We start from the raw sequence: 20,580 nt of genomic DNA, 5'->3' as shown, positions 1-20,580 counted from the left end.
AAGACAAAAATCTGTATGAAATTTCTCTCAGTGATAAGCCTGAGGACCTAGGTTTACCAATTAATCTCACTCTTAAGACACTTTCATATACAAACTGAGTTATATTCTCAGCAGGATGCAAAGAGTTATAAATGTAAGTTCACATGCATCAAGATACTACATACTTCTGCATTTAGACGTTTGTAAATCACACTAAAACCAACTGAATATTATTATTTTATTTGAGCATAATTTGTTGAGACAACACTTGCATCCATAAGAGGACCTATGTCTCGGTTTCAGGTTTGGCATTTGTGTGAGCTAGTTTAGCTCCAACTACCTACGCCTTCTTAAAAGAAAAGTTTTGTACTTACTATCCTTACTTTTATACAAGGCCTCATTCAAGACCTATAATTTAAACCAAATTGACCACATCAAATATCCAAGTAGTTTAGAAAACATTTAGAAAACAATTTAAGCAAAACATGAACACGTTACATTTTCATACCTTCATTTTTCTGAGCCTGGATTTGTTATCATGACACCAAGCCAAGCAAGTCATAGTCTCTTGTCTTTCCAATGACTCTTCCACTTCTTTAGCAGTCAAAAACATCTCAATATTTACCAAGTCCTTCAAAAACAAAAAGGAAAGCAGGTCTTGTTAAGTTGTGCTGATACTTTACACAGAAATCCACTCTTCAACAGAACTGGAATACAGAGATACCAGAGACTTTGTTGTAAAGACCTCTGGTTTTTAGGATAGTACTTTACAAAAAGACATTACAGTATATTTTAAAGACTGTATTTTGATGCACTGAGATATTCTGATAGTGAGATAGTGACAATATTTTTCTAAGTCTACTTATACAACAAAACTAGAAAAAAAAAAAGAGTAAAGATTAAACCTAGGAGCTTTGCATAGAAAGTGACCAGATCCTGTGATCACTTCAGTGCAGTTGACACTTACAGGAGTACTTGGTTTCCTCAAAGCTTGGCCTACTACTATGTCAATTGGACCATGACAATGTCATAACATTTGCTAAAGTGAGCAAGAACTACATAAAAGAGGAGAATCTAAATGTACTTTACCTAGACATCTATAACTATTGAGTTTTAAGCAAAGTCCTACAATGGTCTGAGGTCTCCAATATATTTTCTCTCATTTGCTTAATGTTGTAAGCCCCAGACCTTCAATTGCTTACAATAGTTCTGTCTACAACATCTGAAACTGAGGCGATAAAACAAAGTTACTATATTAAAAAACAGTTAGGGAACGAGTGGGCCACAAGATTCCTCAAGTGCTTATCACAAGCAGATGTTTTTGAAGAAAAAGCAGCAATCTAGTATCAAATTTGCCCAGAGCAAACCTATAATAGGCCTATGCTGTTTTTTAATTACCAGCAGCTTCACACATTCATATCAATCAAGGCAAATGCGACTGAATACAATTTAAGATCTAGTAGGGTATCAAACAATTTTTTTCCCCCCATATATTTCTGCTGAAAAGAAGACTTAGGTAGATGTTCCTAAACAACTGGATCCATTCTGAATTGGCACCACCAAAAGTTATTTCGGAGCTGCATAAATATGTCATGCTGTGACAGTTCCTACTTTGCTGAAGAAAATACACTGTGGGAAACCATAATTCAATACACAAACAGAAATCCAGTACTAAAGTATTTGATTAATATGCACTCTAATTTTGAACAAGTTCATTTTTATGTAGATTTCACAGCAAAATGCTGAAAACTATACAACTGAAATGCTGAATATCACAAATATTACAATCGCTCTAGTGAATAAAATCACTCTGAGAAATAGATAGCATTTTCAGCTGTTAGAACAGCTGAATATACTTAGTCTTAGAATTTGTATTCCTTGAGACAAAGATAAAAAAATAGAAGTAGCATCAGGCATATCACATTCACATCAACTGGCACATTTCATTAGCCAATTTTTCCTTATAAATACAAGAAATCTAATAGTATTGGAAAAATGGACGAGACCATGCTAGGTTTGTCCGAATGGTTATTTACAAAAATGTAAACAGGCCACATGTACTTCTAAAGTGCAGCACAAGTTGCAGCTTTTACTAAAGCTTTCTCTCTTATGACTTGAATGTGAGTTTAAATACAAAATATTAAGGATAGTTGACATGCAACTACATTTTATAGCTTGTATGATCATAGCAACAAAACCATTATACCATCAAAAGAATGAAGGGCCTCATGCAGCTCTAGTGGTATCAAAACCAGGTAAGTCACACTGAGGTCAGAGCTAAAGCAGTTACAAGTTTATAGAACAAAATTAAGACCAGACTTTCACTGACTCCTCTCACCCTCTTAAGAATTAAAAAAATTAATCTATTTTATCAATGTGTTAGCAAATGGACTGAAAGAATGCCAACCTATTCCACAACAGGATTTTTTTTAAGTTTTCCTACAAGAACATGATGGTAATCTTCCTTTTTGGTAGTCCGAAGTTTTTCTGATGATATTCTCAAGTGGAAAAAAGAACTGCATTATTCCCCTGTGCGTGATAAGATGACTACATAAAAACCTCTTGCCCATATAACTCATCTGTATAAGTAATTTGACATATAATGCACCATATTCATTATCTTGCTTGCATATTTTTCCACACAGTTGCCGAATGGAAAGACGATTCAATCTGAGTTAAAAATAATAACATCTCCATACATATCCTCAAGCTTATTTGAGCTATGTGAATGAACAGCATTTGCTTTTACACCAAATTAAAACAAAAGCATTTTCTTATACATTAAAAAAAGGACTGGATATGCTAGGCAGACAACAAATCACTGGTTTCATCTCATTTGTTAGATGACTATAAGAAGTTTAAGCTTCATCACACACACAAAAAATTTTCAAAGCAGCGTAAGGGCAGCATTTGGTTTAAGTCAATGAGCTGGTGAAAGAATCCCAACTACACGCATTTATTAATCAGGTGTCAGTATAGTAACCCTCAACTACGAGCAAGACGACTGTAGTTGCTGCTGAGGCAGACAAAACTCTCTTAAATAAAAAGAATTCTTACATTCCTTTTGCAAATTTAAAATAAAAAAGGTTCTATTTGGTACAGAAATGCTAATTAGATTTGTGGTTGCCAAAAGAAGTCAAGCTTGGCAGCCGTCTCTATTAAATAGACAGTATGTATCCAGAAAACAGAGAAGAACATTTTTAATTAAAAGAGTTTCTTTCAGAACTAACAATCACATTTAAATTGCACCAATAAATAGGATTTTCTTCTCTGCTGACTAGATAGAAAGTTAGGGAACAATATAAAAAAAGCATTAAGAAATCCATTTGTAGGGAAAGAAATAGCTTTTGCATTTGATAAAAAGTAGTTAGAAGTCTTAATCATGCAGATTGATAGAAGAAAAATACTAAGATAAAATTAGGCAATAAACCTTTAAAAAACCCACACGTGCTCATGTTACCCAAGTTTTTTTTAATTTGATCATGCTTTCCTATCTTCCTTTTTTGGTGGTGCCTACTCTTGATGCTTCTCCATGGTGCATTTCATTAACCAGGACAAAGGAAATAGAAGAATGGCTTTATCAAAACCCAGTACTGGAGTACTACTTGTCTGCCACATCTTGTATGGATGGGAACCAGTTAACAGCGTTAGCAGTTGTAAGAAGTATCTCATGTTCCAGTCAGAAAAATTCCCATTAAGACCCCAATCCTGAATAGTTTTCTGAAAGTATTCTGCAATTCAGAGTTGCACAGTCTGTAGACCATACAGAAACATTGTCTTTCTCAGTTCCCAAAACAGCATTAAGATTTAATATGCTGTTACAAAGAGCCTCTCTTATATAATTTGTTTACATATAAAACTGACTGAATGTAAAGATGCAATTTTAGAGAAATATTGCCACCCGTTTTGCAGGTGGAGAAAAAGCTGAAGCAAGAAATCTGTTGCCACACACTCCTCCTCCAACTGACACAGCATTCAGCATCAGGGCAAACGTTTTCTGACTTGTATTTAAATTAAAAAATTAAAAATTAAAAAGCAATTCTAAAGTCTTTAATTACGATATTTTGCAATACTGTAAAGTCTTCCTTCATTTCACAATTTCAATTTTCACATTGTAAAAGTGATTGCAATACATCACTTCCAGTACTGCAGAAGTATAGGAGAACCCTGCACCGCACACGGATTATTTCAGTATTGTTATCAAACCATAACTCTTGGCACAGACTTTCCAGCCTCCTGTGCATCACCATGATAATTCTGCCTGAAGTACCTTGCCTTAACTTGCTTACAAATGCAGAATACCTGACATTGGGTAGGAAGACTGATTAACATCAAACTTTCATTTAGTTAGGATTCTACAATTGTACTGAAAAATAGTTTCAAATGGCTCACGGAGGAAGAGAACTCTGTCCCTAAGTATTACTGACAATTATCCAAACACTAAAAAGGGGGAACACAGCATAAGCATTCTTCTTCCTTCTAGTACAAGCAAGGAAGTACTGCCTAGATTTTATAATTTCTGCTTAAAAAACCTTTGGACTAAAGTGAACTAACCTTCCCTTCTATTCAACAGCCACTAACCAGGTATCAGAAGGGTAACTAAACACTGGATGAACTTTATCATTTAATTCCATTACAACAGTTCAAACTTTAGAGAAAAACATTTATTATTAGAGAAAACCGCACATGAAGGCTGAAGACACTTAAGTGAAATCTGGGAGACATTTAAACAAAGAATACATCTATACATCATCCTGTGCTCTGCCTGATTTACATATATATAGCTTTTAAAATATCACTGCTTCTTTTAAGCTGCAAGTGCCTCCAGGGAGGGAGGTTACCAACCCTATGATTCTGCACAGAACTCCAATTATTAAGGTACAAAATACTATGAAGAATGAGGATTCCTTTATGATTCTTTTGGACTCTCTGGTCAGTGGAAGAAGGAGTTGACAGGGGCCAAATTCTTAGGGGATCTCTCTCTTTGCCAGGTTTCTCTCCTTAGCAGGGTCCTATTTTCAGGAGAGTCCAGCACCTGCTCTTACTGGAGGGAGTGGCTGCAGTCAACACTAGTTATTTAGATACCAAAGAGTCAATGCGGGAAAGATCTGCTGCAGGTTTTCTTCACAGAGGGGGCAATTCAGAATAAAGCTTACATCAGCTATAGGACAAACCACCAGCAAGCCAGGCTGTACAAGTTCTAGAAGTCATGGAATAACTGCTTTGTAATGAAAAATAATCACTAAACACCAGTTTCAGACATCAAAACAAAGAGAAAAATGAAAATGGGCCCAGAATTTCATGAATTCACATGGTTGTGCTACGGAAAGGAAGAAAGTGATTCACAAAAATACAGTGAAGGTTATTTGAAGAATAATACCTGTGAAATAATGAGAAGGTGGATACAAAGGTAGTAAGGTAATTTGTTTCCAACTGGTGGATATTTTAGCTTCACATGAATTTGAAATTAAACACATCTATGTCTATTACAAAGCTGTGAATGAAGTGAGAATCTGGCAACCATATATTGAAGTGTAGGAACTACCTTTAATTTAAGTCCAGAGATTGTAACTACAAAGTTTGTAACTTTAAGGTCCTGCACAGTTAAGAGAATTCAGTAGTGAACTGGAAAAAAGCAGTAGTAGTTCCACATATTTACAGAAACTAAGTAAATACAAAAAAACAGAGTCTAAAAATAATGAATGCCTATCAAACTTGTTTGCCTTTCTTCTTTGGTAGGAGTTATGCAACTACTGATAATATGCTCAAGTATTTGCACAGGATTCTTTTATTCCAAAAGACCTCAAGCAAACTTTATTCACTTCCCTACAAACTGCATCTCAGTAGTCAAAGTAAGATATCAAAGTTCAACAACAGTAACTCCACCCAAGAGTTTTTATTTAGTCTAGAAGTGACCTCTTCAAACATGGCAACTTAAGGGATGCCTTTAGAAAGCTCTGACTTTCTATTTAGATATCAGCACATATGCAGAAGCCTCCATCCAACCTTTTTTTTTTAAAAAAAGTAAAACATCTTTACATTGTAACTACACCTCAAGCAAATGAAAATTTTTCGCTTAAATTACAATCATTCATTAGTTTTACAGTCTAACTAAAAGACAGCAATATGTAGATTAGTATGAGAGGTAAAGTTTCTGTTTCACAGCAGGTAAAAATTTGAACTTCACTGCAAATTGTTTTTAAAGAGTCAGTAATCATTTTGTCTCTTTAATATATAAGACAGTGTTTTGATTAGTCCATTCCCAAATATGGTCCATTCCCAAACAAACTCTTCAATATACAGTTTCAGATCTAGATGTGTGGCTCTTTAAATTCACCTGCTCATACATTTCAGTACCAGACACAACAAAATAGCAACTTTGCTTTTGATCTTATGTCAAAAATGGCTTAAAAAGAACAAAAGCATCATTTCTCTAGCAGCAATACAGCTTTTGCTCAAAATTTCTGTAGTACTCATGTGAGGGTTTTAATTTATGTAACACATTTTAAGATTTGGAGCAGTCAGGTCAATAGTCATTCCTCTCCATCGGTCTCCACTCTGCATGTGAGTTGAAATACTCTTATTTTATGACACCTCCAGCCACAAGTCTGGAAAGCTGTTAGAAGCAATGCATGATAAAATCCCTTATAAGTCACATGAACATTTATGTATTAAAATAAAATCCAGAATATTTCATACATGAAATGTGAATCTTTAACAAGGCTCAAAACCAAACAGAAACAAGTACTAAAACAAGCCATACTTGATATTCTCAAATCCCCTATGAGCTATCCTCAAAACAAGATGATTTATTCAAAAAGAAAAGTTAGGCTTATGACAAGGAAAAAAAAAAAAAGATTTGATTCAGGTGGAAAAACGTAGCATTTTGTAGAGCTGAAAGCCTCCTTGGTCAAAAAAACCGTCAGTCATAGAATAGGCTATTTGTTGTACAAAATAGGTGATTCATAATATCATAAGATGCTGTTTATGTATTTTTTAAACAAGCAAATTGTTTATTTTTAATTGCTTACTAGCATCAATACGAAATTGAAAATAGGCCAGTATGCCTCAAGCTATCAGTGGCTTGTTGCCAAGAGTATGTACCAACGACAGTTTTAATCAGAGTGACTATCTATACATATTACATGCATAAAAGCACTATCTTCATATTAAAAAAGGCTTTGCTGCTGCACTTCAGCGTTCAGTAGTATGGTAAGCATTCATTTAAGCTACTTGTATATGAAATACAATAAACACTTACTTAGACCGCTCTAAAACAACAACTTTAAAAAAAGCTGTGTTAAGTTTTCAGTGACTACTCACATACTGAACTACATACCCTCAACTTGCAACCAAACCTGCAGTATAATTTAGGACACAGCTACAGAACTGAAATAGAAATGCAATAATGAACAGTTATGAACAAAAAGATCAAATTAGTCTTCTACATTAATATATTAGTTTGTTAAAGTTTCCTCTGTGATGAATACACAGCAAGTCCAGGGATCATCTAAGTGCCATGATTATCATTACATAACTTGGGAAGAAGGCAGATGCAAGGAGCTACAAGGTAGACAACAGGACCATCAGGGGAAGAAGAAAGAGGTTAGCTTATTTCTGTAGTGGGAAACGGTGAAAAAACATGCCAGTCAGCAGGAGCAGGAGGACTAGAACACACGACAGTAACACTGCCTACTTGGAAACATGTACAGAAAAAAAAACGTGGTGCAGGTGAAAAGTGGGACAGGGCAATAGGCTTTGGTGGCAGCAACGTGAAGAAAGACCTTTCTCCCCGCCACAGTCAATTCCTCTGCCCCTATACAAGGGGAGGAATGAAAGGCTGCTGATTACAAGAAAGATCCTTCAGAGTGAATGCAGAGTATGTATAAACTGCATTGAGATTGAAGGGAAACACAAATTATTAAGAAAACAATGGCATAGGTGGTGACAATACAGCAACATCACAGTTACTGAAGACCAGTTAAAATGAGGCACAGACTAACATTAAGAGGCCTCCTTACTCTCTGCTCATAAAATAATGTTGTCTGAAGTTCATTAAGCTACTATTAAGTGTTATAATGCTACACACATTAACAGGATTACAGAGAAAATAAACAGAGTAATTGACGGAATGTCCTACTCAAAAGCCAGCTGCAGAGCTAGTTAGAAAAAAAAGCAAAGACAGACAGCCAAACCACAGATTCGTCAACAGAAGAGCCAGAAAAGTTTTTGTCTACAAAGTAAACACAGTATCCCATGGTGTACAGTCGAGCTTTCACATGAGAGCATCTTCCATGACCTCTGTATAGCACAGACATTTTAATTTTACCTGGTTATTTTTGAAAGACCCCAGTAACTTACATTGACTGATTATCTGTCAGAAGATTATTGTCTTTATCTAACATTAGGAGATGCTGGTACTTTCTTTGGTAGTTGGTTCTAGTGATTAAATCATGTTCTAACTTCGTGTCTGATTTCAAACCTGAATTTTTCTGACTTCGGATTCCATGTACTGTTTCCTCCCTAAGCCTTTCTGCACTAGATTATGAAGTTCCTTGGTATATGATTTTTGCTCTCATACCTAGCAAAAGCACCCACCCCGTTACATTTTCCAGTCATCTCTCTCCAGCTTTTCTAACAGCCTTCCTAAGGCGTGGTCCCCAAAACTATACATATTCTGGTACTGACTGCTCCAGAGCCAAATAAAGAGAAATGGTTCAGCCGCCTACTTTTGCTCATGCACATAAGCCACTTTGGTAGAGCCTCACAGTTGCAGCTAGCACTTAGGTTGGTTATTAGCAAGCTGTTTTTCCTAATGCATCCTCTACTCCTGCCTCAGCAATTTTTGTAGCTCAGCAAATGGCTGCACCTTATCCAGCAGTACATTATACCATGCTAAGCACAGTAATAAATGACTACGCTAGAGTAATGCGACAAAGCCTCTAGAGCTTAAGATGCATCATTGGGCAGGGAAAAAAAAAGCCTCTGGTCTTAGCTCTACCTTGGCCATTTTCTGTCGTAGCCTCTTCTAGTAGGGGAAAGACAACTAATCCTTTGCCAGTTGAGTATGAGCCCTGCAGCTTTTGTCCAAGCAGGATCAGTCTGTATTAGCAGCCACGCACATTCACAAAAAGCGAACTCCTGTCATCTAGTATAGTAATAAGAGAAAGTGTTAGATGTAAAGTAACGTTTACACTTTGAAGGAATGTCTGGCAGGAAGAACGTACAATAACAAAAATCTCAGAGGCAAAATTGAAACCAAACCTCTTCTATATCCAGGCAATCTAGAGGTGATAACACCATTCTCCCTTTAGATAAAATTTCAATTCAAGAATCTTTCTTGAATCACTAGCTTTCCAGACTAAGTATTTTGTAATAAATTAGCTCTGTTATGATACAATCTAGGTAGCCCACTTTGTCTAAAAGGACTGAAAAAATAGACATTCAACATCACAGCACACTTCATGTTGTTGGCTTTTGAAGTGTCAAATGACCTGTAATGAGAAAGTTAGTCAAGATCAATGCAGAATAACAATTTCACATTTACATAATTCTAATTCCCAAAGATGCTTGAGACAAACTGCAAATGTAAGGCTGTTCAGGAATTACAGCACTTTGAAATTCAGATGAACACACCCAGACATTCATTACACCAATCTAGTGAAAGTTGCCATGCCTACGCTACAAACAGCCAAAACACATTTAAAGGAGTTTCTGAGTTGCTCGTCTACAGCCTAGCACTGTAAGGTAACTCAAAACAGCACAAGTTAACATTCTGGTACCTTCAAATAACTCATGCCAGTTTAGGAGCTCCTTCACATGTAGCTTTCTCAAACATCTGTAGTGTGGGAACAGCAAGTCATAGGAGAGGGACACAAATAGCTCCAGACAAAAGACACCTTTTGCCATTCAGCCCACATTTCGAAAGTCAGCTTGTCTATGTTCTGCATGACAGTGAAGCAAAGAATACATTCAAGCATTATGCTGAATATTATTTACCTATTTAAAATTGAAGTGTTATGAATATAAACTTGTTTTGATGACTTAATTTAATACATATTTGTGTGTTTGCCTACAAGCCATTCTTAGACTACGTGTCTTAACAAGGAAGATTTCTAAGGGTACACTGGTATGATTGTTAAGAGAAATACTTATTCAGCTTTTAACTTTAACTTCACTCAAACTCAAGTTTTTCTAAACATTCATATGAATTTCTTACTGAAGCAATCGCATATTACTGACCTCCATCCTGCTCAAGTATTAAAAGTTTACTGATCCAATGCTCTTGAACTGTATTATGTAGCTTAATTGTTATGACTATTTTAGATTTAAGTCTAGATTTAAGTTTCACGCTTAGATTTTATTTAAGTTTCCTAGATTTCACTCTAGACGTAAGTTTTCACTCCTACTTCACCTAACCATTTAAGTTAAATCTGAATAGCCATTTCAGACTTTTGGGGAGAAGACTGGTAGAACACAACTGTATCAAACAAAGCACATGCTGACTTCTTCCAAGCATACTACTATCAGTCTGTTACGGTGATAGTCTATTCACTCACAAAGTGGAATGCAGTTCTAGCGGGGTTAAAAGACTCAGTGGAGCACAGATCAGTCTCCAGAAGCCCAGAAGGGATATCCTGCCTGCACATTCCTCCTGACGTGCAGATCTGCCTGCAGCTGTGGACATTCACTGACCACAGAATGTCTTTATCGTGCACATCCCTCAGAGCAAGAACACCAGCTACACAGGCATAAGAAACTTTCAGTCCAGTGGGACAGGCAAAGACAATCAGCTTCTTAAATATACAAAACCCTCCTTAAAAATCCAAGCAGCTATGGGTTCAATACCATCTGCTCTCCTCTGTCAATGACCAGGAGGTGAGCTTCAGAAGCAAACCTAAGCCTATCACATTTTGATTAGAATACTACTCTTGGTGAGCATTTTTCATTCACTTTTTGAGTTAAGACTTAATATTGTTCCTATTTGTGATGCTCAGCTGTGCAGGTCATTTCCCATCTCCCATTTTTTGAGAGAGTCATCAAGTAGGAACAGTTATTTGGGGAAAGGATGACTTCGAAAATCGTAGCTTCAGTAAGATTTTGCCACATTAACAAAGAAATAATTCAGCAGTCTTCTACTGAAGTCTCAGCTGAAGGATCCATTTCACAGTTTTGAGGAACACTTTTATAAAGCAAGGAAAGAATCTTTAACTTTGGGGTTGAAAAAAGGAACAATGATGTAGAATAGTACGAAGAAGAGATCAGGTACTTGGTTAAATGCCATGCAGCTTGACTTGAAGAATTCAAGTTTCTCTTATTCCAAAGGACATAAAATAAAATTTCATGACTTTCCATAATAAAATTAAGATGATGGAACACACCTGAATTTGTTGCAGATATCTTTTCAAATACTCAGTTAGGCTAATCCATTGAAAAAGGTTTCCAAATTATGAAAACTGAAGCTGTGTTTAGGCAGTAGAAAAGAGGAAGAATTGGACCAAATTGGAGAGAGGGGAGAAGGCAAAATAATCAGCTTTTTCAGTGACTATTATTCCTTTCATTTATACTAATCAAAATTTATTTTTTAAAAATATATTTACTATACCAGGTTGAAAGACAACGAAATATTTTCAGAATGGCTTTGCAATATCTGCCCTGTTTTGATATTCTCCAGGGAATAACCGTTACCACAGATTTAGAAGTTCTGCTCAAGAAGGAAACCATCGACAAAAACTGAAGATCTGAACCCCACTTCAAGAAAACTGTTATCTTTTTAGGACTGCTGTCAGTTGGTTTAATACTGCTTGAAGTGCCAAGAGCCCTTCTAATAGAGGTCAATGTTTACAGCAGTCATATGTCTAGACAGCACTTTTGAAGTCAATGGAATACTCAATCTTTTTCCCCCACAATTCTCAAACGCAAAAAGCACACTGTGGCATTAATGCAAATGGCTAGTTAAGTATCTTCGAAGGATGATGCACCTACTTAATTACTGATCTAAGAACATTAATTTGCAAAACTTTGATTGGCATGCATAATCCATGATGCAAGGTCAACTTAACCAGTTTTAAGCTATTTAAAAGAGTTATTTCAACTCAAGATTTCTCTTACACCTGCAACCTTACAGTGCCACTGCCCACCCTCCCTGGGGGCGTAGTAGTTCTTTTGTCCCTCAGTGGTTTATAGATTTCTAAATCATTTGCTCCCTGCCCTAACACACAGACACTTGGTTTAAATTTATGCTATTCTTCACAGAAGAAACATTGGCACTTGTACAACTTTTCTACAACGTGGGCATTAAAGGCAAGGACACGTTCTTTTATGAAAATAAAATAAGCAAAGACAGAAAGAGAATTCACAGCATACGATAAGAGAGACTAGCAGCTTCAGAATCTGGGTTTGTTTTCAATCATATAGGCAAAAATCACTATGGCTATTACATAATTAAACAAAGAACATGAGGACACTTTACATTTTTTTTTTTCTTCCTAGCCTATTAAAAGAGGGGCTAGAAAAAGCATGAAATTTAAAACACAACCACCCCTAAGAACAGCAAAAAAAGCACTACGTACCTAATCTAATTATAAAACTTATCTACAAACAGCAACCAACTTCCTACTGGAACACCACATTTCCAAAACTAGATTTGCCTATCAATTAATGGCACAGAAATGAGATAGCATTTAATGTAGCAGAACATGGAATAGCAAAGTTTAAGTTCACAGACAACCCTGCCAGCTAGCTGAATATATGAATCCACAGATGAAAATACGCATTTTTATATTGGTGTTGCACTCCAAGGTCATAACAGAGTCAAAATAAGATCATTAAGTGTAACAAGCTGATCCTGATGAGCTTCATTTGTATGCAATAACAGAAACTTAACATCTAGTTTATATCTTTAACCCAAACTGTTTTTCACATCATTAGCGAGCCAGAAGACATCAAGAAAGAAGTCCACAATAGAATCCCCTCCACCCCATATTTACTTTGGCACAAATGTGACATTTCTGTCCTTGACTGTCAGCTCTTATTTTAATATTACTCACATTTTGGTTTATTTTCCCAAGCAGCATTACTTTTCTTTAAAGACATATCACACACATTACATGTTTGTAGTTTATTTCTTATATTGCCATATAACATTATGCTTTATATATGCCGCATGCCAGAAGTTATTCCTAACTTGAGCTAATTCATAACTCTGATATTTAAACTCCCCTATAATTTTTCACATCCAGCATTTCTCTTTATAGCTGTTTGCTTCCTATTTTGTAACTGTGGCTTTTAGTGCTTATCTTTCATGACAAGAATTCAGGAATATCATTCTTATGAAGGTAGTTAATTTAGAAAGCAGACTAGAATTTGTCACAGCCCATCAATAAGTATTAGAATTGGACACTACAGTGCATAGTCAATCTTTGAGCAAACTGTCTGCTGTGTATTATTGGCAAACATAGGAATGATTTAATGGTTTGCTTTTGGTCACTGAAACAGAATGCCTTCTAAACTGTTTCTGCCCCTGAAGTACCTTAGCAGCTCTGCAGGTCTCTTAGCATCCAGAAGCCTCGCAAGGAACTTAAAACAAGCAGGTTGAGACATGCTCCCAAGACTGGTCTAACAGCTACTGAAAGATGCTTAACCTAGGATCTGCAAGCTACAACTGAAATGGAAGGAGCCGTTTCCTTCAGCCTTTTCAAATAGTGGCAAAGGGCACTTTTAGCCATTTGGCCTGCAAACATAGAAACAGAACCACAGAATGGCTGAGATTCTCTGGAGGTTGTGTGGTCCCCTTGCTCAACATGGGGTCATCTACAACAGGTTACTTAGGACCTTTCCCAGTCTAATCTGGGTTTGAATATCTCAAACCCAGCGTTTCTGCTGGGGAGCCCAGAACTAGATACAGCGCTCCAGATGGGTCTAACAGTGTTGAGTAGAGGGGCTGGATCACCATCCTTCCCCTGCCGGTGTTGTCTATCCCCAATGCAACCCCGAGTGCTGTTGAGTCCTCTTTGCCACAAGATCACATTGCTGGGTCATGCTCCACTTGTCCACCAGCCAGAGGTGAGGCTGGTAGGCAAGTTGAGCAAAAACCCCATCTTTTTTCAGGGTCCTACTTCGGGTATAGTGCCTACCCAGTGGTAACAATATTGTCTTGATACATCCAAAAAAAAAAAAAAATCCGGTAACAGACATGACTAGGTTCATTATACAGCAATGTGCTTCTGGAGCCTGCGGTGGTGGAGACATTTATCAAAACTACAGTCGAGACTACAGTAAACAGAAAGATTACTTTGGACAAGAGAAGAATACCATGATATTTTGTAATCTCTACAGCAAAGTTACATTATTAAGCATTAGAGAATGTTTCGATGTTCATATCCTTCAGCAAGGAAGAGCAAAAAGAAACAGAGAAGTTGTCTTTACTAAACCAGCAAAAACACAAGTTCTGTATAATAATCAAGTCTCAGTATCTTACCATTATAAAAGCTGTTCACAATGAGTATCACCATATAGTAAGAAAGACTGAGTACAATGTTGAGAGACTGAGGGAAGCCTATCCTCATTTAGTCAAAGTGTAAATTTTAATGTTGAGTAAAATGCATAATTTTAGCAAACTAGAAGAAATATGGCCTCAGTGCATTCAACATGTGCAACTAAGTTCTGTGTTATTCAAGTTACTTTGATGTTATGCAAATAAAAATACTTAGGCTTGAAGGCAGAAGTTAAATAAGCTTATTTAAAACCTCCCTCGCCCCCCCCCCCCCCAAAAAAAACACAAAAGCTTCTATTCAGCAAACAGAATGAAAGCTTTAAGGCTTCACAAGTGCAACACTTCGTACCACATGGTCTTGCAGTGTGTCGTGATGGACTTCCATGCTCATCTCTAAACCAAAGCTGAGCATTACTTAATCAGGCATAATAGAACTTGCTATGAAAGTGAAAATATTTCCATAGTGCTTTTTCAGCAGACCTAGTAGGTACGGTACATGATGATTCAGCATGAGATGAGCTCTTGCTCAAAACAGAGGGAAACATCTACCAGAAGTGGAAGAGCTGCTGACCATTCAGCTGCAATTATCCCAGAATAATTGTCTTGGTTTTTTGATTCACATGCATGGGCTCCTTTAGTGAGGCATAGCAGCCTCTTCAGTGAATTTCTTCAGGACTATTTCCTATTAATAGTTTGTAACCCACTTCTTCCCCTCTCCCTTCCACTCAACCTCTATTTGCTGTTTCCTTTTTGGTATTTACTGAAATCACTGCTGGTTGAACAGGATCAGACTGGTAAAGCAGCTAAGGAGTAAGAGAGACATGTGACATATGCTCATTGTACAAGACAAAGAACAGGTACATATGCTGTAACTTGAGACCAGTAACAAAAACGTCTTCCCCTCAACTGGCTCAGAGAGATGCGTTCAACTATGTCACCTAAGAAAGGCAAAGTATGTAACTCATGTAATACAACTAAACTCTCAGCATCTTTATCCTTACAGGAGAAAGATTTTAACCAAAAGAGTTGCATACCTTCTGGAATCAGGAATATCAAAAGAACTTAAAATTCAAGAATCACTGAGGATCTAATAGCAAATCTTACCTAAAATTCCTAAAATATGGTTTCTCTACAGAAACAGCAAATTCTTAAAAGAATCAGTTTTAATGTCCTTGTGGCTGTCAGAGGACCACAGTGTGGATTCCTTGCTCTGCATAAAGAGGCTACACCAAGATGCACAAACTCCAAACACTTCATAAGCAATTATGGATGGAAGCAAAACCAACTAGATAACCAGTGCAAAGGAAGTGACAACCACCGAATTGGAGATGGTGAAATAACCAAAACAGCAGAAAGTTTCTATGGACCATGCAAGATATACTGGCTACTAAAAAACCCAAATGGTATCAAGATTTATTTTCCAAAGTATAGCCAGCTTTCCTCTCGATGCATTAAATAGTAGGATGATACAATAAAACAGTTGTTCCTGCAATCAGCATATGCTATTCTGCTCAGTCTGGTCACCTACACATATCATCTAAGTGTGGCTAGACAGATGGGAAGCTCCACCAACTGCTTAATCAGCAGCCTAAAAGCCTCTAACAAGAAATTCTGTATGACATGTGAGAATTATTCTAAGTTTTAATAGGGCAAGGTGTTTATCTAAAAGCATTTAATTTGTGACTAAAACTTATGCCTTCAATTTTGACTTTGTTAAAATACAATTTATGCCAAGTAAGGAGATCAAACTCAGGCCTAAAAAGGTTAACAGATAAATTAGTAATAAAGGCACGCTAATACATAAAAATAGCTGATACAGGGCTAAAGTAGATTGTTCTTATTTGCCAGCTTTCTTTTTACTACCGTTTTGTTAGTAAGTTCGTGCACATTGCTACCAACCTCAATACCACTTTGTCTTGCTAGTTTTACAGCTGTATTGTAGTAACCACAGCGTAAAAGATGTTCCACCATCATACGATCCATACGTTTCTTCTTCCACATGTTTGCAGCAGCTGGCTGGTCACTACTATGTTCTTTCAGGTGTTCAATCCTACGTTTGCAGAGTTTTGCACTTTCATCTTCAGCCTGGATTGATTCAACTGCCTAAAAAGTAAAAATTAAACAGGAAAAAATAAGAGCTACACATTTTCAATTTGCTTTTAAAGCAAAATACAGTAAGAATTGTTTGTAAGCATTCTTTACATATTATACAGTTACTCCCAACAGCATTTCTTTCACTTAGAAAGACATTTCCTACAGCAGTGCTTAAGTTTCAGGGTGGCTAGTCCAGTTCTGAGATATTCTTGCATATAAATAAGTTTTTACATAACATTCAAAAATTAGGAGTATATGCATTTTTCTGCTTAATGTGCAGTTAGTCCGAAAACGGCAGCGTATCAACTCCTGCAGCAACTGCTGTAATAATCTGGAAAGAGCTTCGTGAAGACTTGCAGTCATCTGGTCCAAACAGTTGAAAACCGTGAATTTCCACCTCTAACCTATGCATGGCTTCTTCCTCAAGCAGCTGTCCTACTGAATTAGTTCTACTGAGAAGTGATGCAGAGTAAACCCAGATTACTTCTAATACACTGGAGCCATTTTAATCAGTCATGCAATAATGAACATTATATAAATATTTGGCCTTTTGGCACCTTTAATTCAAGGATCTTAGAGTAGTTTTTCAAAAATTATCAGTTTTGTTAAACTGGTATTATTTTACTTACCTCTGTTACTCTGGAAACATGGATCTGCTGTTAGGAGCCTTACTTAGGAAAATAAATTTGTCCAGAGGAAGCAGAATGATTTTTTTTTTTAAACCAACATACTGGCATGCCAAATGCAAAACACACACCCCAAAATATTTCCACAACATTTTTTTTTTTAATTAAAAACCAAGCACTCGGGTCATACTTATTTTCCTTCAACCTTAAAGTTATATGGCTGATCAGTTATGCTGCAAATTTTACCAGGCAATTTTATTACAGACATATAGTAATTCAAAGCTAGCTGACTCAGTATACAGCACGTGACAGTTGTGGGTCATGCCAAGCTACAGAACACAAGAAAGCCTGCAGTACTTTTATATGCTTGCTCAGGTAAAAGCAAACCAGGAGACAATGGAGGCTTAGTACCTTTCCCATCTGCGATATATCACTAGCGATGCAATTTCAGGTTGGGTTGTCTTACTTGTGGTGACTTTGAACTCGCTGGCTTGTGTTTGAATAACTGCACAGCTATGGCAACAGTAGAGTCCATGCAGGTTTGCCAACCAACTTGGGTGGCTGTTGGCAGCCCACTTTGCACTCCATGCTGGCACGGCTACCTTCCCAGTACTCAAGCTATTCAGGCTACAATATCATCCTTGGATAACAGCTGCAGCTCTGGAAGCACAGGTTGGTTCTAATTGCTTTTACCATATATGCTCATTTACAGACTACTTCTGGAAGCATCAATATTTGAAAAGCAAAGTGAAAACTTGTGCAAGAGCAGCCTACCAAGCATTTGCCCCGATTAAGCCCAGCTCTGATCTGGCCCTTGATAGAAAATTCAAGTATATAAAACCCTAGTCACTACACAAGATAGTCTTTTACTAAAATTCATGTAAACATCTATAGCCTGAGTTATTTTTATTACTGAAGTCTGAGTTACTTCTATTACTGAATTTAGCTTTATTTTGTAACATATGGTTTGGAGATCAGTATTTTAAATTATAAACTTAGTCTTTTTCTATTCAGCAAGCAAACACTAACTCAAGCCAAAACTCACTTGTTAGATGTCTGCAGCATTATCAGATGTGAAGGCAACCTCAAGAATTATTCTGAATACAACTAGGAGAATTCAAGGCAGCCAGGCACAAAGGTTAAGCCCCTTCTCATATCAAAGGGCTCTCCTTATATGGTTTTCTATCTAGACTTAGACAGCTCTTGCTGTTTTTTTGATTCTTCTAGTGCATTCAGAAAGGCTACAGATCCTTTTCAAAACCTTCTGAAGCAAGTCTATCTGGACTTGCTCTGCTGGACATTAATAGAACTTGAGGGAACAAGTATATTAAACAGGATACAAAAGGGAAAACAAAGGCCTAGGTTTCCCCAGGATCATTCTCAGAACCCAAGAAACCTGCTGTGTTGAAAAGCTCTTTTTTAAGAGTGAGCAAGGTGTTAAATAAAGGAACCATCTAATTCTATTATGGCCATCTCAGCAGTTCATCAGATCCTTGTCTAAACACAGGAGGAAACAGAGATCCCACATGGGTCCAAAGGCCCTAAAGAAAACAATCATTTTGCTTGGGGCAGAGATTACAGAAAAGACAGCTGGAGTTGAGGGTTTGCAGCAGAAACAAGACCTTTGTATTTCAGAAGACTTTTATTGTTAAACAGATTTTTTTTTTTGCCTTTTGTTCTTTCTGAGCAGCTATAAGATTCCCCACAGTCTTTCAGGCAGTCAAAAACAAATGAGCAATTACACTAAAATGGAGCCTTGCACCTGAAACATTCAGCTCTGCCTTCAGACACACCCCCGCAGTCAGCAAAGGTTTAACAAGTAACTTACTACTCCACATCATTACTACACACCAACAAGCAAAATTTAACACCTCTTTCAGAAATAGCAGTAATTTCTTTCTATAAGTAACAGGGAAGTGAAGAAAATATATCCTTTAAGACCTCTTTAAGTCTCACAAACCAAAGATGAAAACAACAATTAGATTTATGAAGTCTTCTGCAGATCAGCTTTTCAACACCTAGCTAACCTGTTCAAGCAGAAAACCCCAAATCAACATACATGACAGTGTTATTTTCATGTTACAAACCTCCAAGGTATTTTGACGCTTCACTTAATATAGTCTCAAGATTTATATCTGTTGGTTATTTCATTTAAGTTTTAATGAAATTACTCTGCTACCATTTGTTTTGTCTATTTATTTTTGGAGAAGCACTGCTCTAAAGCCAGGCGACAGAGCTATTTTCATTTTTCTGCAAGATTTGTTTCAAGTAAGTGTTCTGATGAGTCTCAGGATGAGCAATATTCCCATCCAAAATAAGGATGGCTTATATTATATAGTTTATGTTTTTAACTCATCCTTCTTAGAAAGATGTGGTAAAGGCATGAAAGTTTGGCTGTATTTCATACAAGTGTTCAAGCTTAACAGCTAGAAGCAGGTTATCCTGCTATACTTCATTTAAAATGCTTTTAGTAATATTCCTAGGAACCTTCCAACCTGCACATTTAGTGTTTATAAAAAACGTTCAAGTAACAATCCAGGACAACTCGCACTTTCTTCTTCAAAGAAGCCTCAACACTGCATACAACTACCCCCACTGGGCTTTCAACATTTTTCAGACTCATCTTAGTACCTGTTTTCCCTCCTCAAGTGATCAATTAATGCAACCGCACAAACCTTTCCACTAGACAAGCAGGAATTGATAGAAATCAATTCATTTTGCTGTTATTTCTTTTCCATCGGTAGAGAAATTCCTTTTCAGGACTGTAAGTACATATTAATTTTACCTCTCAACAGAGGTTTATTATACTTAGTCATGGAACACCAAGTCATATTTCATAAGCGCAGTGAAGCAAGATACAGTAAGTTTTGGTATTTTGCTGTGAATTCTAAGGCCTTTGTTTACAGTGCCAGTAATACCTATATCTTGAAAAGAAAATTCAAGCAATCAGCATTGCAGAAAAGTACTTCTGTTAACTTTGCAAAGACAAAGCAATCACAAGGTAGAACAGCACTTACCTTTCGTTTCAGAACACTGAGTTTTTCAACTACTCCATCCAGGAGACTAACAACTGAATCCACAGCAGGACAACTGCTCAGCGTCTTCTCCAGCTCTGCCACAACCATTGTAACGTGGCTAGTCTCTCGATCAATGTTTTTCTGTGCAGCTCGAAACCGTTTGTTCAGTGTTTCATATGGCACCTAAATAAGAAATATCAAGTCATTAGAATTTCTATATTAAAAAAAATCAGGTCTTCTAGAGTTTAAAGAGACTGATGATTTTATCTGATGCAGTCAGAAGAACACGTAGGCTCCAGGACACTAGAGGTCATTAACGGAACTTGATTTCTCATATCAAAGCCCTTATTTAAGCCCTCTCAGCAAGGAG

General features: G+C 36.8%; 1 protein-coding gene across 8 annotated transcripts in view; it reads right to left on the bottom strand.

Annotated features, from left to right (window-relative positions):
• MAEA (macrophage erythroblast attacher, E3 ubiquitin ligase) overlaps positions 1 to 20,580 on the bottom strand; it is a 52,616-nt gene that overhangs the window by 14,665 nt on the left and 17,371 nt on the right. For all 8 annotated transcript variants that reach the window (XM_075148505.1, XM_075148499.1, XM_075148503.1 and 5 more), the window contains 3 exons: positions 20,211 to 20,393; positions 16,373 to 16,576; positions 488 to 610 (listed from right to left, as the gene is read on the bottom strand). In XM_075148505.1, coding sequence (XP_075004606.1) covers positions 488 to 610; positions 16,373 to 16,576; positions 20,211 to 20,393 — 510 coding nt within the window. The remainder of the gene's footprint in view (positions 1 to 487; positions 611 to 16,372; positions 16,577 to 20,210; positions 20,394 to 20,580) is intronic.

The sequence above is a fragment of the Calonectris borealis genome, chromosome 4 (genome assembly GCF_964195595.1).
Source record: "Calonectris borealis chromosome 4, bCalBor7.hap1.2, whole genome shotgun sequence".
Classification (NCBI taxonomy): Eukaryota; Metazoa; Chordata; class Aves; order Procellariiformes; family Procellariidae; genus Calonectris; species Calonectris borealis.
This window is presented reverse-complemented; position numbering and strand designations above follow the sequence as displayed.